The following is an 18,325-nucleotide window of genomic DNA, read 5'->3' on the forward strand; positions in this document are numbered from 1 at the left end:
TTTATTTTTATTTTATTTTTTTAAAGATTTTATTCATTTATTTGACAGAGATCACAAGTAGGCAGAGAGAGAGGAGGAAGGTGTCTCCCTGCGGAGGAGAGAGCCCAATGTGGGGCTCGATCCCAGGACTCTGGGATCATGACCTGAGCTGAGGGCAGAGGCTTTAACCCACTAAGCCACCCAGGCGCCCCCCTTTAACATTATTTTAAGATTTTATTTATTTGACAGAGCGCACCCACACAAGCAGAGGGAGCAGCAAGCAGACGGAGAGAGAGAAGCAGGCTTCCCGCTGAGCAGGGAGCCTGATGCAGCCCTCGATCACAGGACCCTGAGATCATGACCTGAGCTAAAGGCAGATGCTTAACCAACCGAGCCACCGAGGCATCCCGATCCTTTAATATTATTAATAATGAGATCTAGTTAGACCAGTGCCAATCAACAGATTTCTAGAGATTATTCAATGGATACTCAGTGAACACTAAAAAAAATCAAGAAACTGGGATCACCAGAATTAAGCAGAGTCTTAAGGAATAATCATCTCAACAAACCATTGTCATTTTTTTTTTAATCCTCATTTTGTTTCTAACAGCTCACTAGAGTGTCAGAAGCTACGTGCATTTCAGAAGGCACACAACAAAACTTCTCAAGACCTCTCAGCGGGGTCGGGGTTGTGGGGGATCAGCATTCAACAGGTACGAACAGGGCAGGATGGAGTGGGACGGACCGGGCGGGCACACTTATGGCACAGGGATCCACTATCCACTAGTCAAGGTTCACTTGGCTGTGCAGAGCCTATCTGTGACCATAAACTGATCCACTCTCACAAGTTATCTAAGAAAAATTCTCCAAAGACTATAATATCCATATTTCAGGGATTCTAACGTATTGGATTTTTCACATTTTCACATCTCTAATTTTGAGATTCATCTTCAATCAAAGACATGTTAGTACTGCCATGGTTTAATAAGTAGCATTTCTTCTTAGAGGGATATAAAATAGCAGTGTGTCAGCGGTCCCTCAGATTTGATGAAATATGATATAAACACATATTTTTTTAGTATGCGTGATACAGGCTCATTTTAGAAAATTTGTGAAATATAGAACCATAGAAAAAAGCAAACTAATCAACTCTAGTAATAACACTGGTACTACTTAAAAGTACTCCATTTTAGTAGCTCTTTACTATACACATTTATAAGCCATATGTATGCATGTTATAAAATTTTAGGCTGAGACTGCTAAGATTTTACCCACAACTCCAAAGTATAATGAGCGATACCAACCTGCAGAGTTGTTTTATTTTCTCCCTAAGTTGCACACTGTACCAAGACTTCTCAAACAACACCTACCAGATAATGTGAACTGCGGGGTAACCAAATGTTTTTATAAACCTAACAGAGCATTTGCCAACTATTTCCAAGTCTCTGGAACGCCAAGACCACGTCTTAGTCATCTTAGCACCCACAGTGCCTGCCTCTGTGCCTGGAACTGTGAGGGCTCCAGGAATGACAGGGACTCTGCATCAACCACAGCTGAGGTAATATGGGACTTAAAACTTGGCTCACAACCTTGGCCTCTCATCCTCACCTCAGTGTTCTTTGGCTCTTCAGTAAGTTCTGCAGGCCTAGGAGCCCTTCTTTCCTTTCTGACCAGTTGGAACTGGCACAGTGGTTGAGAACTTCCGCCACGTCCTCCGTCTGCCGCAGATAATGGGGAATGCCACCGTTCCTGGAGCCGTACGAGCGCTCAGAGCAAACACTTGAGGCGTCGCTATTGGCGTCGTCATCAGAGTACATCCCATATGGCTCGTACCTCCTCCTCACAGGCTTCTTCTGTCAGGTGCAACGAAGGTGGGGGTGACGGAGGAAGACACGGGAAGGTGAGATGACTGAGAGTCACAGCACATGGTATCGACAACAGAGTCAAAGGTAAAAAGATACGCACGCACGCACACACGCACGCACCGCGCTTTCCTGTGCTCACAGATGAGGGAAATAAAAACAGAAAAGCAGACACCCAGTCGGGAGAGTAAGTGACAGGCAGAGCAGTCCACAGCAGAGAGGGAAGAGTGTGGTTTGTAGGACGGTGTATGGACTTCGCAGTGAGGCTGACTCGGGTGGCAGTCCTGTAGCCGCCAACTGGCTGAGGAACTTCAGAAAGCTCCTCACCTTCCTGCTTCGCTCTCATCTTTGAAATGACAACAAGGCTACCTGTCACACGCCTACTGGGGGCACATGTGAACTAACCTGGCCCAGCCCCCGCCACCCTGCAGGCATGTACACCCGTCGGCCCCCTTCGCAATCGAAAGCATTCTATCTTGAGCAGGGTCTGTGGGAAAATTTGTTGGAATATCCATGCTTCCTTAAGAAAGTCTGGAACTGAAATGTCAGGGACACAGCAGTGCAAGTAAAAGGATGTTTAAATGGTCCGAACACAAATAAGCTTCCTGCAGACCCCCTTCATTCACTTCTCTTACCCTGAATATAAAACTGTAAGTTAAACCCATAAATAATAGAGCAACAGCTATTAAACTGAAAAAATACAATTTTCCCTAAAAGAAAAAAAAAGTTAATTGGCTAAAACCATACAAATACAATTTTCTTCTGTCTTTTATTTTCTTTCACAAATGTAATCTTCTAATAACGTATGGCTTGTCCGTCCACCATAACTTGCTCGGGACAGTTCTGCCTTATGCCTCTTGTCCTGGCAGAGTTATGAGTTAGGTAGTACCCCCTTTCACTCTCAGAAGTATCCTTCTTAGAACTATAAATCATAGGATCGTCTGATATATATATATATATATATATATATATATGCACACACACAAACTAGACTTGTAAAATAAGAAAGATGTTGAATATATCCATTCATGAAACAGTAATGACATTAAGAGTAGACACAAACTGGGTTAATAAAATAAAACACTGACAGGAGAAGGAGCAGAGCTTGACATTAAAAAAACAAACAAACACTAAAACAGATGAGAGAGGGGACTGATTCCATGGCTAACAACAGCTTCACTAGACTTGACAAAATCATAATTCAGGCTAAAATTTCTATATTGCACTACATGCTTTTTTGCTTTCACTACCTCCTAAAGGAAATATACTCGCAACAGAAAAAAATGAAGTTGTAAAACAAAAGTTAAAGCACTGGTACCTTGCTCCTGGAGTCTCCTAACAGCTGTAGGCAGGAAAATATTGAAGGATGGGGAAAAAGCATAGAGAATTATGTCAGAAGCATATGTGGGGATTGTTCTTGCAACAAAAGTGTACAGCAAAACATATCTTAGCAAACCAAAAATATAGGTTAGCAAGCGAATTCATATCAAGCGAATAGTAACAAAGAACACTTTCACAATGGCATTTCCTAGCCCTTCCTACACCTCCTAGCAACACGCTCCAGTGCTCACTACACTTCCTGCTATGCTAAAACTCTTCCCACGCCACCAAGGTATATCCCGAAAGTCATCGTAAGTTCTCCTGTCTGTTCCTATGCTAGATTCTGTCTGCCCCTGGGGTTTCTAGCCTGGGAGGCAAACACCGTGTACCATTCCTGTGCTCTCTCCTCTGCAGCAGGTCACTCGGGGAGGCTAAGCAGTTTGGATGAAGAGTAGTAAGGACAGCCTGAGTGGACTGAAGGCTAGAGCTCAGAGAAAAGCCCGAGTCAAGGAAAGCCCAAGCTCAAGTTCTCAAGTCCAACTCTGCCCCCTGGAACTTTGTGCACAGTCCCTTGGGCGGTTCTTTGAAGAAGGAGGGAACTCCCCCGCCTTAACGGGAAGTCCCATTTAACTAACGGTTTTGTACATCCATCATTTCCCACCCCTCTGACCTCCTAATAGGGTCTCTGAATAAATAAGAAACAGATTCTCAGTGCTGCAGCTTGGAAGGAAAAATAGCCTCCCAGAGTTCTGTTCCAGCTCATGACTCTGAAGTCAAAGCCATGGTTAGTGCGATTATCCTGAACTCCAGTACCTGCCAGGAAAAAGCCCTTCTACACAGAAGGCTGCGGAATGGAGCTGGCCGGGGGCCCTTGCTTACAGGAAGAGCATCGGCAAACCGCTTGCTCACAGCCGCTTGTCAAAGAAATCTGACTGAGCAAGAATAAATGAGGGTGACACACAGGACGGGATGAAAGTGAGAATCCCTGTTAGCCACAGACTGTAACATTTTGATCAGATGAAAAACGGGGCTGGGTTTAAAACTTCTAGGTCTGAAAGCAGGATGTTATAATACATTTTTCCTTAGAGAGACAATCTATCTTAAAACAGCACAAGCAAGGCCAGGGATCAGACTGCTCTAAAGAGAATCTATTTTAAATGCTGAGCACATCAACCAGAATATGCTAGAGGCAGTGTCACTACCAGCTGAAATGCATCTTTTAAAAGCAATTTGACCACGAGCTGATTCTACCAGGGGATGTTCTGCTATAAGCACAAATTTAAGGACCTCTAATCACTTTATGTTGCTGTTGTTTTTTTTAGATACTCCATTATAATGATGCAAAACCATATTCCACCAGTGCTTTATACCTTCAGAGTTCACTGGCATTAAAATTTAGGAAAGTTTCCTTAAATAATGACTTAATGACTCATTTTTAAAGACAAACAAATGAAGGTAAAATCATATGGAACAACTAGTGTGGTCATGGAACCAACATGAGATTTTCCAACCGCGAACTCTGTTACCTACTATTGTAACGGTATGTTTAGGCTATGCCATCCGAGCCTGTAAAGCAAGAGAAGCGGGAGGATGTAAAAAGCAAACGCTGAAGAAAAAACATGGAGGAAAAGGAAAAAAATTAAAAAAGGAGCCCAATGACATCAGAGAAGCCCAATGTCATCAAAACTTCCTTGATACTGAGGAGCACAGAAGAAAACACCTGACGTCAGTTTTTTTTGTAGGGCCAATTTTCACTTATGTACAGGGACAGAAGTTTAAAGAGAAAGTGCTAACAGTATCAATTTACCCAGTATTTCCACAATTTTATGGAGTGCCCAAGATGACTGAGCACCCTGATTTGGGAGGCGATTTTCTGTTAGGACAGAGAAAACAGTCCAAGAGACTGTATACACATTGCGACTCTTACCAAAGCATCAGCAACAGCAGCCTCAAGGTCTGTACTCGTGCTCAGAACTCGCATGGCATTCACAGAGCCAGGTCCTCTTCCTGCCTGGCCAAGCCCAAACCGGTCTATTTAAGAAAAACAAAACCGAAAGATATGTCACTTTAATTCAAATTTCCTCAGTTCTTTGCAAGGGCTCCTGCCTCTTCCCATCTATTGGACAGAGGCACTGGAAAGTTTCTAGCCAATCTGAAGGTCCCTTCACTTGCAGTTCTAACTGGACTTGGTTACCAGCGGCAGAGGTTAGCCTGTTCCACATTTAATACTATCGTGCCACAAAGCATCTAAATAACTGAAATGGCTCTTTAATGATGTTGTATTTTTGAAGTGTTGCGACATGGGAGAGTGAGGAGAACTTATTATAGAAGTGAGCTGGGTAGGGGCGCCTGGGTGGCTCAGTGGGTTAAGCCGCTGCCTTCGGCTCGGGTCATGATCCCAGGTCCTGGGTTCGGGCCCCACATCGGGCTTTCTGCTCAGCAGGGAGCCTGCTTCCTCCTCTCTCTCTGCCTGCCTCTCTGCCTACTTGTGATTTCTCTCTGTCAAATAAATAAATAAAATCTTTAAAAAAAAAAAAAAAAGAAGCGAGCTGGGCTGTGGGCTGAGTCTTTTAATCTAGTTAGTGCTCCCTCTGAAGGCAAGTGGCCCTGATGTTTGGTCAAACAAAGCTTCATGGTTTGACAACAGAATTCTAATGCAATGTGTAATCAAAATTTAAAATTTGAAACAAATGTATTTGACTGATCTCTGCAAATTTTCATTCGTGTCAAAGCTGTTTAACTGTCATTAGCTGAGCTCAATTTTTGGTACTTGTTTATGATGCCTGTGTTACCAAAGGTTATTTAAAAATCAGTTTATTAAAACTCTTCAATGAGCATCACAAAAAGCTAGCATCTTCACTGCAAAATACTAACCATTCAGATAACATCAGTATACATTTTTCCTGAGTCCCTCAAAGGACTTCCAAATGATAGCCTAAACATGTAAACAAAATGGACATGATCCAAAGAATCTAAAATAAATTTCAGCAATTCAATTATTTTAAGCCTATTTAGGATCAAGGACAATGAAGACTAGCTTTTTAAAAGTTCCATATCATCAGGAGAGCAGCCTTCCTTAAGAAGAGCTGAGGTTAAAGCTATAACAGAAGAAAGTTCATATAAATTATACTTCCTAAGTGTATCACAGTATTTACTGGCAAACATTTATTTAAAATGCTAATGTATTTTTAAAAACCTTTGAAGAAAAATGTTAAGATTAAAAAATGTTTTCTTTTTGTGAACAAATAAGACACTGTTTGGACCAAAAATAAATAAATAAAACAAAACCCAAAAAACCAAAAAACTCTACTAGCCATATTCTCATAATGAAGCATTTACAATAAAAGGAAGGCTAAATCTGTTTTATGTGAATTGATCTTTCTTACAAACTGATATATTTAAAACTCTAGATATGTGTAGCAAGAGTTCTTTAGAAAACAAGGACTATAAAAGTGAGGTGTTACTTAGCTTTTTTAAAATGTCAGTTTCAAAAATTACACTTCCCAGCGCCACCAAAAGGGGAAAAAATTTAAACACTGCTAACCAAACGTTATACAGTCACAAATTTTTATAAAGAAACAAAAATTGTATGTTATGCTATCCCCTTTTTTAATGCACTTGTTAGTCATACTGTATGCTGTCTTAGCTGTTATGTTTAAAAGATGATTAAATGTGCCAGATAAACTAAGAGACCACAAAGCAATTATATCTAGATCTCTCCCTATTTTATATATGTATATATATATATATATATATTATCAGTTGACACACGAAACAAGTGTAAATTTGAGATTTGCTGTGCATATGCTTTTATACATGATCTTTGCTCGTCTTTTTACCATTAAAAAAGGGTAGATAGTAAGGGATTTATGAGTAACAAAATGAAAATTCAGTTGTAAGCCATTTAGAAATTACCAGCATAAACTTAAATAAAAAGGAATCTTAAAAAATTTTTAAAAAAAAGTATATCTCATGCCAGCAATTCTTGCTCCAGGGATAATACTGATTTTTTCTGACAGAAAATTAAAACTGTAAGAACAATGCAATTATCCTGTACTTCCCAGAAGCATACAGCTCTGCCATACACAGTGACTGCCAATCACTGGATATGTACCATAGATCATTTGAATTTCAAATCTGAAGGGGAAATGTTTGTCTGGATCTGAGCAAAGTTACAAGCTTTGTTTTCACCAGACTGAAGTCTGTTCTACACTTGCTGCTCTGATGTTATGATGAAACTCCATTTCCCAAGAGATGGGTATGTGTGACTGTGCCTTCAGCCTGGCCCCTAATTTTCAGGGGACTGTACTCATCAGAGTGTATGTAATGAAAAGCATAGCTCTCTTTGCTTAGAGGAAGAACAGAGAAAATAACTCCATGAATTGGTGACAGCTGTCCCCATTGACAGTCTGCCTTACTCAGGTAAGAAAACTGTAGTTAGCATATAAAAATGATGTCAGTTAAATCTAGCAAACTGAAGCATTTCTGTATGCTTACTTTTTGCCCCAATGGCTAAGCAGGGCATTTTTGGTATCGTTAAAGCAGGCTGGGATGGAACATTTGGGGACCATGGGCTGCGAAGGCTGCCTGCCGCCTGACCTGATCATCTGAACTGTGACCTTGTTTTTCTGTAAAAGTTTTAGGACACACATTTACACATATGAAATGATGCACGCTAGGATTTGGAACATTTAGTAACTAAACAGTTCCTCCAAGTAATTAGAACCTAACACTAATAATTAATGCCACAGATCAACACTTTTTGGGAGCAAAGCCTTGGGAAATGAAAGACTCCATCGGGTGACCTCCATCCCCTCTTTCCCCACAGGGACTTTCCAGGGCACCTATTTCGGGTGGCTATTCTCCTGAGGGGCGGAGTCAAAAGAGGCGAAGAAGCCCCTCCCCATGTTTTTGTTTCGTTTTCACATAAACATGAACACTGGAGAAATGATGTTGTCAAACAGGCTATAAAGCATCTACGGCCTATTAACAGAAGCATAAACATTCAACAACTTAAAAAAATCAAAGCACGCTGGGGAAAACAAACATGAAGTGTGTACATGCCAAGTGCTAGCCGACACTGATGGAAACAAATGCTAAAATGGGTGTGAAACTGGAAGATATGAAGAAGCCAAGGCATGCAGTTAGCACTTGTTCACCTGACTGCCCAACAGATTCAGCAGTGGAGAGGGCACTAGTGGACCTGGAATGACGTCGAGAGGCTGCAGGTAAAAGGAACGGCAACACCCACAGGATTAACACAGAAGTACCCAAGACAGGAAATGCCATAGTCCAAAGGGGACGCACGGACTGCTCCCAATGAGGCCATGTTTTCTCATGAAAGGAAATGATGCTGGAGATGAATGGAGAGCAAGTGCCAATCCCCGAACTCTACGGCAGCCTGCTGGCTCTCGCGGGGCTAGCACACACACAAGGCATGACAAGGGCACTCTTTGCGGTGTTCTTTAGGTACCACCTGGGCTCAGACTCCAGGTTTATATTCACGCCACGAAGCCTCAATGAGCTGTTATGGAAATATGCAACATGAAGGACATCAGGAGTCACAGAGCACCGTCTATATACCGAGTGGCACAGTAGTAGAATGGACTGTTTACTCAGCTCACAGGATGCCTCATCAGTACGTGATGCATATGCAACCATGCACCAAAAATAAATGCAGAGAAGGTCATCATGTTATCTGAACAGAAATAGAATGAAATCCCGAGAAAGGGGCTCAACAGATGAAATTCTCTGTTCCCCCCAATTTTTGCTCTACTGTTCCATGAATATCCCAAGTGTCAATGAACTTCTTGTTTAACTGCTAGAAATTTGGTTGTAACAGGTTTAAGGAGCTTCCTTGGCGAGGCAGTCACAGTACTCTGGTTATGAGCAACCGCCATGTAATGCAGCTGGGGGCAAATCCCGGTTTGACTGCAACCAGCTGGAGGACCTGAGGTCAAGTCCTAAGTCTCTGTGTCTCAGCTTCCTCAGCTGGAAATGGTGCTGAAAATGGTACGTACCTCTTGGGAGCGGAGAGAGTTGCAAGAGATCAGACAAAGAGCACCTAAAGCAGTGTCGGGCACTGAACAAATGGTGGGAGCAACAGTGGTGGTGCTGCTGGTGCTGGCAGTGGCAGGGATCGTTACCAGTAAACTCCCATTTATATGTCTATGTTAAATATTACTTTATTAGCAAATATTCATCATACGCCCATTAATTCAGCAACCTGAGGAATTCTATGCTAAACTCTGTCCGCATATAGAACTACTTTCAGAAGAACTGTAAAATATAGCTTGGTTCAAAATATGAATTTATTGAGCAGGGTGCCATGCAAAATATGGCTTTTCCTTACTTCCGGAAAAAAACCTAAAAGACTGTTATGCTTATATTCATGACTCTGGAAAGAACAGGGTGGCTGTACCATAGAAAACTCACAAGGTTTCATAAAGCAATACCCAGCAGTGCTACTTTTCACACATGCTACTAGAACGCAGTATCCTGTACACGTAAACACTTTCATTTTGTCATAAAATACCTGAACCTCAAATTCTTCAGTATAAATTTTTTTTAAAGATTTTTATAAGGTAATCTCTATACCCAACATGGGGCTCAAACTCATGACCCTGAGATCAAGAGTCACATGTTCTACCACCAGCCAGGCACCCCTATAATTTTATTTTTTTAAGCTCAGGTCACTTTATGAAAATGCACATATCTGTGGTTATCAGTGGTATTAAACAGCAAAGGTAATCTGGTGGACAAGGACAAATTTTTACCAGCATGCAAGAGGAAAATTTCTAACTCCTCAAGATGCACAAAAATAACTGGCAATCTCTAAAACAGATATAAAATAATCACTTTCCTGACATAAGGAAGTTGGCAAAACACGTTTTAAGACTGAAGCATACCATTTACTGTACAATATTATCAGTACCATAGTAGTTTAAACTGAAAATAGCTTTTAAGCAATACTTATGGTTCCTTATAAAGTTGTCCTCTGGTTCTGTTTCAACAGATATTCTACAGTAAATCTGTCATGTAATGAGTCCTTGTCATGTTCTCAAGTGAACACCCATCAGTGGAATCCAAGGTGGACCCATTTATGTCAAAGCCTGATTTTCAGCAGAGCCCCTCCTTTCACTTGAAAGCTGTCACTGTAACCATATACATATTCATACCATGAAAATGGTCCAAAATAACTCTGTAATAAAAATGCAAACCTAATACCAATATATAATCACCAAAACATAATTATTTTCACATACTCCCCATTTCAAACTGAAGGCTGGCTATATAAATTGATCCAAAGGGACACTAACACAAAATCTCACTAATTTATAGAAGAGGTGGGAAACAATTATTAAAGTGAATGGGAAGAATGAGGAAACTTCACATTGTCTGAAGGGCACAGTGAGTTCCCTTGGGGACTGCCTTCAGGGACTCATCTATGAATTCCTAGGTCCTAACTCCAAACCTGGAAATCACGATTTAGAAACACTGCTGGACACTTTCTTTGTGCTTAAGCCTGGAGAGAAAGCATTTAATACATTTCAGAGGAACAAATGAAAGACACTAAATCATCAAAACTTTCAAATGAGGCAGGGGAGCAGCCAAGCTTTGAAGTCAAACTAGATTAAAACCTAGCTCCGCAATCTAGCTGCGTGACCTTGAGAAAGTGGCTTATTCTCCTTACGACCCTGTTCTGTCATCCGTAAACAAGGGTGACAGTAACACCTGTCCCGGAGGGTGAATAGGAGCCACAGGGGCTGCACCTGCTCACAGGGGTGCTGGTATGCAGAAAAGCACTGCTCTTGTTCTCACTGGATACAAGTTTTATGGACAGACTGAACCCAAGGAGGCAAAGGGGGGATGGCATAAAAATTCAGCTGGGAAGTCGTTAACCATGACCCTGACCACAGCAGAAAACCTGTGCCAATGGTAGTTTGTTAGGAAGAGGAGACATCTGCATCCACATCTTCTGCCCTGGTAGGAACAACTGTACATTTCACCATTCTGGGCTGTCATCAGGAAAGATCCGTACGCAGATCCATTTCGCCAAAGAAAGTGAAAATCAGACTAGATCACTCAAGTACTCAGGGTTCTGTGAGGAGCTCAAGAATTCAGCACACCTTGCCTGGTCCACTGACCGCATGCTGGTCCAGTGACCACCTGCTGGTCCACTGACTGCATGCTGGATTACAAAGGCTGCTTCCATGGACAATTCCATGGACAATAACGAAAATACCAGTACATATATGAAATAAAAACCCGGAATTGCCTAAGAGACCAGATAACCAATAAATAGACTGAATCGTTCACTTATAGAACAGGTTGTTTAGAAGGCCAAATAGTCAGCAAGGATGCAGAGATATAGAGCCTTAACTTAAAAGGGAAAATCACCAGTTCATTTGGTGGGGAAAAAAACATCATGGCGCCTCTGATTTGAGAATTCTTTTCTGCTGCTTCAGATCTCTGTGGAATAGCTGATGTGTACGAGCTAAGGCACCCCACTCGGGATCTCACGGTCATCAGGTAGACTATTCTCACTATGTCAAGGGACCCATCTGGCATGGCTTTCACTGCATACAGGACAGCAGGTCATAAGGATGTCTATCTAGATTTTGGTTACTGACACTGATGGGATAAAAGGGTACTGGAAAGAAGTATGCGACGTCAGGAGCAGAGAGAGGCAACTATTGAGACCATGTGTTTCTGATCTATCACCCACAGTGCCGTTTTCATATCTGAAAGATCAGTTACATAATTGAAGTCGAAGTAACAGACTGCTCCAGAGCATAGTTCCATAGAACAGCTTTAGGCCTAGGCCTAACATTCTAAAATGATTTCCACCGGCCACGCTTATCAAAAAGGCCATGCTTATTTAATTGCTGTAAAACTGTAAAACACAGTTTTACAGCAATTAATTATGGCAAAGAACTGAAACACAATTACTGGAGAATACACAGTATTTTTTTGTGAAAGTGTGTGTTTTTCCTAGAGGTCTCTAGGAATTAATAATTTGCAATAAGAGGCATATGTCCATTTTAGACTATTCAAACTAAGAAGAAAAGGCAAACATGATATTCCATAAAAGAAACAGGTTTCCCAGTCGGTTTTTCTCAAATCCTAAAAACTGAAAATACAAACTCTCGCTGTTAGACAGACTAAGGTTGGTGGATGAGCAGCCCCAAAGGACTCCTGGCTAGTGACCTGAGACAGGGTACTAATACCACTTTATGGCCACCAAATACTGTAAATTTCTGTCCTGGGAGGGCATCGGGTCACAGCCTCGCAATAGCTTAGTGAGCCCAGGAAGAATGAAAATATCTGATCAGTTAACAGTAAGCATGGTAAAGTCGTGCATTGTGCTGCACACGTAAGCAGTTTTTCAAAAAAGCTACTTTGGGCTTGCATTAGGAGGAAGCATTGAAATGACCCACTTAACAAAAAAAACATAGCCAATACCTTCATCCATGCAGCTTTTTAATGTTATCATCCCTCAACTGAGCATATTTCATTTCATAGACATTATTGCAATTTTATTTTTCTCCACCTTTGAACTGAATCATGTAGGGCCTGACCTCAGGTACAATTAAAAACAAATTGCCGAAATTCAATGGCAAAAGATACACTTTGGATTCGCTCTACTTTTAAGAAGCAATTCACTTTCACTGAGCATCCGCTTCTATTAGAAGTGACCACGCAGATGGGCTTGCCAGCCAGCCAAGTGGTCACAAATGGCAACAGCAGAGTGAAGTGGTGTTTTTTTCCTCCAATATATAAAAAGTGGAAATGGCCAAACTTGAAGCATGCAGAAGGGGAAGGGGATAACAAAGGGTAACTAAGGAAGAGGAAAGAGAGAAGAAAGGATCACGAGGACAGTAGAGGAGGGAGAGCAGGTCATTCCACCTGGCAGTGTGTGGGAAAGCATTTGGAGCAGGGCAGGGAACTCTGCTCTGAGAGCCAGCGCCTACGGGTACTCACCGAGTGGAGGAAAGCCCCGAGCGGGGCTCGTATCGCGGCTGCTCTCACAGCTGGTATTACGGCTGCACCCCTGACTCATGCTGGGTCGAGGGATACGGCTGCTCCGTGCTAGTGTGCAGCATGAGGGTTTCAGAGAAGGTGAAGAAGTTTAATGAAGACAGAGAAACTCACAAAACGTCAGTCACATTCTGTTAACGTAATCATGACATTGTCCGCGCTGGGGTTGGGGGCGGGGTGGTCATCGTGATGGCTCTCCCTGCCGAGGCCTCACTGACCGGCTTGCTGACAACTGCAAAGGGCCTGCATAAACACTCGATTATGCTCAAGGTCTCGGAAAGCTGTGCATTTTTGTATGGAGGTGAAATAACAGCTAAATGTAAGAAATGAAAAGAAAGCTTTCCAAAGAGCAAACTGGCACTGGGAAATCCAAGATCCAACTTTTTAAAGAAAATGATCAGTTTTTATGGCTTTAGCAAACTGGCTCGACAACATGATAAAAGACTAAAGCCATTTTCATACACACTGTGTTAGATAATTTATTTTGGGTTAAAACAGAATAAAGGCCCTAGTCCCTGAACTCCATGAACTTACCTAGTTAAAAGAAAGAGGGTTCACTTCTCTCAGCCTGGGCTTCTTTAAAAGAGAAGTTCTAAGGACTTACACAGCTGGAAAACCTGCCCACTTCAAGTAAGCATCTAGATGCCTCAAACATACTTAATTATCTAAACCAATAGAGAATAGAGAGCTGGGACTGCTACCTCTGTATTTACTGGTCCCAACATTTCGTTCCTGCTTTTTCTGTGGGAATCCAAACAGATCTGCCCGTGGTCCCTACTCAAGCACCTTCACTTACACAACCTTAACCATGAGTCTAACCATGGTATGTGGACTGACAATTCCCAATATTCATGTTAAAAGAGCCCTCTGCTGACCTAAGGATGGCCAATTACCATATGATTATCCATGGGTAATTCTGTTATGCTCGTGTTACAAAACACTGAGGAGACAGAGTCACATGAATAGTTTAAGGTCTAACATAACTTGGCCATAAAGCTCACAGACGACCATGATTCTTTTGTTTTCTACTTTAATCTGAAGGACCAAAGACACAGTACTGGCAAAATACTCAGAAATGACTCTGCATACTGACTAGGAGTAGCCACCTCCATAACAGCTGGTGGGACAATAAATTATGTCCATCTTGCGTGGACCTACTCATTCTGGACCACATAGAAATGTCTTCCCTGAACATCCTGGAAAAAATACACTAGAGTCACTGATGTAAAACCAGCCATGTTTACTATATTGTAGTGAGCGGAGCCTGTCACTTCAGAGCCAACGTGGATTTACAGCATGATCAAACTGTAACAAAGAATGACTTCCAAACCAGCATCACGGAACTCCCTGATGGAGAAGAATATGGAAGTGAGAATCCAAACCAACTTCCTCCTGTGGTCTCTGCTCAGTGCTAGGGTTACATCAGACCCCACAGTTACATAAGAGATGTCCAAATGCTTAGGTCTGCACTAACAAGCAAGGAAAAAATCAAGCGGAGGAACACAATGTGAGCAATCTGTCAAAATGAGGCTTTGCTTGGGACTGTCAGAGTAATTCCTAAATTCGCCTTCATTTGCCATGTGACATGGAGGCCCTGGGTTTCTGCTCCCAACTAGCCATGATGATATAATCAGCAATTCTTGATAATAATTCTGAACAGCTCCTATGATGAGGACAAATGCACAGGGGCTAAGTTAAAAAACCCTTAAAAAACTAGGGAGCATCCACTGACACCAATATATGAGAACGTACCTAGAACCTACCAAGTAATGCGGCTTATCCCTAGAGGATCAATACTACAGCTAATTTGTGAACTGACCACACTAACTCACTGGTCCAGCCATGCTGCCTCTCCTGTCTTAGCCTCCCCTTAGGAAGGTTCCAAGGAAGAGTCCCATCATTTAAATGAGAAGGGTACTGCGAGACGAGGTACACATGTGAGTACCTCTGAGTTCCTTGCTGAAAGGCAGACATGAAAATCTTACCTTATTTCACTACCCGCTCTGAAACAAACAATGGGAAATAAAGATAGTCCTGGTAAGTGTTTCACACATGCACGTGCTTAAGTTGAGCATTTCCTAAAGTTCTTGCCTGATCCCTTCCGACTGTTAACCCTGCTTCCACTCCTTTCCTTAAATAATACACATGCTACAGCAGTGGGGAATCTCTGCTCTCTCTCGCTGAGCCTGCTTTGTGAAGACAAGAGCATGAAAAGGGATAAGCGGACATGATCTGAAACAACAACATGCATAATTCTTAACAAGATTTATCCTCTACAGTATTTCAGCCAGAGAAAGTGTATTCTCCCCTTCGTGCCAACAGGCTTCCTTAACAAAGGCTAGTAGTAACATACATAGAAGGAATTCTGTTTACGAATTTGTAAACATCTGCCCACGGTTGCCCCAAACCATGTTAAGGGACCTCTAGTGGTGACAGCAACTGTTCAAATGCTGGGTAATTTAAAACATGAGAAGAGTAATGGCCACTCCTAATAGCACTTCCAAAGACCACTCCTCAAGGAGGATCTTAAGTACATCAATCTATGATTTTTATAAAGACTAATGAATTAGATGATCAAAGCTAAAAAAAACAATATATCAAATCAGACTCTATGTATTTTCAAAACTGACTGTTCTCTATGAGAATATATAATGTGAAGGCATAACAGAAGAGGAAGAGATGATGAAGACGTGCTTGCTGTTTGAACTTTCCGAAAACAGTATTCTTCAGGGATTCTGAAGTCCTGTGCTTACAGGCTGGGAAGCCTTCAAAACCCATCTGATTGGCTTTCACTTCTGAGAGACACGCTACTTTTACAGTGTTTTGGGGGTAAACCCAACTTTTGCCTTTTTAGAAGGGATGGATCCTAAACCAGAACTCACATCAAAAGCAAAAGTACAAGAGGAATAAGGAGCACCACCATGAAACGTCTCTACAGTCTGGACATTTCCATGTTGTGGTCTCGAACACAGTAGTCTAATTTAACAGGAGACACTGATTACCCTTAATTTTTGCTTCTTTCAAAATATTTTAACCAGAAAATCTGAAAACATCTTTGATGCATATCCACAGGATGTAAGCTGCCCAAAATAAAAATATTTTTAAACCCTTTCTAAGAGATGAGTGGAAGAACGAAACTAAAGGCAAACTTCCAAAATGTAACTGCTATAGACAGTAGCTATTCATAGGACTTTATTATTCATCAAAAACAGAATAAAACCCTCAAATGACACAATTTACAATCTATTCTGCGTGGTTGAACAGTTTATGAAGGAATAAACTGCCAAGGAAAAAAGAGAGTAGCAGGGTTCTATTTTGTTTCTTGGTTATTCAATAGGAATTCTATCCTGTTTTGCTTAAGAAACCTTAAATGTTAAAGAAGAAGAGCTCTGGTGTCATTTTTATCACAGTTGAGGCATAGCTGAACCAAATATAATTTGCAGAATTAATTCTCAGTGCAAATTCCAAGCCTAGCTTCGCAACGATTAAAACTATCAATTGGTTTGGGACAAAAGAAAATACTCTTAAAAGACACTTACCCCTTTTCCGAATATTTATATTTAAAGTTGCTATATAATGAACCAAATGTTCATAGATACGCAGGCATATACCAGTATCTACTAAATGATCACAACAAGGGGCAATCTACTGCTGGAAACACTGTACACCAGTCACCCCATAAAAAGGAATCTCTCAGCAGTACTATAGGAAGAAGTGGAAAGATGCACTGGATTCATTTATCTATCTTTGTAGCTGTGTGTATTCTCACTATGTGCAGAAATTTAAATGAAATATCTTCTTTAAACAGAATTGTATATATGACCTCAAAGCTTTACACATAACTAATCCCCTCTTAATAAGCACCAAAGAAATAACTTTGTCCAAAATACTGTCTCAAATAAGAACTCTCTGGAAGAGAATAGGTTCCTATTTAGTTCTTACTGATGGATGGGTTTCATAGGACCTTGTAAAGGCTTAGTAAATGCTATCTTTTCAACTATCCACAACACAAACTTCCTAGTTAAAACCATGGAATACCAGGTCCTAGAGTTATGTTAGGCAACCTAGGGCAGTTCCACTCCCAATTTCAAGAAAAAGGTAAAAAAGGCAACTTTAATAATGTAAAAAGTCAAATCCCCCAAGATAAAGTATTTTTAAAAGTATGATACTAATCTGGATTGCTAAGATATATCCTATACATTTAGCTAACTACCAAAAAAGGGACAGCCAAAACCTCATGAGTAAATATGAAATCAAATGCATTTTCCAGACGAAACTAGATCCAAACATACATATGTTACAGCCTCAAATCTGAAATTTAGATATTCTAGTCATGCCACTTTCCCTGGTGTATCCACATAACTTGTTATTGCTGGATCCAAGTAACTTGTCAGCTCAGGGACCATGCTATGTAATGCCAACAGAAAGCTGGGATCATGTAGAAATTTCTCACTCACTTTGGAAATGTTAGTCAAACCAACTCCTATCCACTCTACCTCTTAAATATGTCCCCTCTCCTCGACTTCTCAGAGCTCAGGTGGCCTTCAAGGACTTGTAGAAGCAGCGCCCTCCCAGTCTCACTGCCCTCCTCTCCCACCTAACCCTGACAAACTTTCTTTGCTGCAGCTAACTGAATTACCTGTGGTTCCCAGAGCCCATTATGCTCCCTCCCCTGTTTCTGAACACACTCCTCTGTGCCTGAACAGACTGTTTCTGAACACCTTTCTCCTCTTCTCCCTACCTTGCCTAATCCTGCCTTACACATCATCAAAAATGGACCTCTTCTGGCAAGGCTCTCCTCTCCCAGTCCTTCCAGATTTCTCTCTTGGGAAGAATGTATGGTGTAGGGAAGGGCCCTAAGACACTCCTTTCCTATGGTCCCAGAGCACTGTGTCACAGTATCTGTCATACTATCTTACATTTCCACCCCTCAGACTGCAAGCTCTTTGAAAATCAGGAGCTATTAACTGTTTTGTCTTCTGATTCTAAGGCTTAATAAAGTGCCTGTGCATCACAGGAAACAACAGCAAAGCTGTTGATGAGATAAATGAGAAAGAAAAGCCAACAGGACTTATAAATATAGTTGTACTCTGATTTCACATTAATAGATTTTTACCCTTAGA

At 41.4% G+C, this 18,325-nt stretch overlaps 1 protein-coding gene across 16 annotated transcripts in view; it reads right to left on the minus strand.

Moving 5' to 3' along the window:
* The window catches only part of CLASP1 (cytoplasmic linker associated protein 1), a 278,451-nt gene that overhangs the window by 69,626 nt on the left and 190,500 nt on the right, over nucleotides 1-18,325 (minus strand). For 4 of the 16 annotated variants that reach the window (XM_047722639.1, XM_047722635.1, XM_047722634.1 and 1 more), the window contains 4 exons: nucleotides 13,146-13,253; nucleotides 5,089-5,192; nucleotides 3,160-3,183; nucleotides 1,588-1,832 (listed from right to left, as the gene is read on the minus strand). In XM_047722639.1, coding sequence (XP_047578595.1) covers nucleotides 1,588-1,832; nucleotides 3,160-3,183; nucleotides 5,089-5,192; nucleotides 13,146-13,253 — 481 coding nt within the window. The remainder of the gene's footprint in view (nucleotides 1-1,587; nucleotides 1,833-3,159; nucleotides 3,184-5,088; nucleotides 5,193-13,145; nucleotides 13,254-18,325) is intronic. The other 12 variants (XM_047722646.1, XM_047722644.1, XM_047722643.1 and 9 more) reach the window with 3 other exon arrangements.

Source organism: Lutra lutra, chromosome 3, assembly GCF_902655055.1.
Source record: "Lutra lutra chromosome 3, mLutLut1.2, whole genome shotgun sequence".
NCBI lineage: Eukaryota > Metazoa > Chordata > Mammalia > Carnivora > Mustelidae > Lutra > Lutra lutra.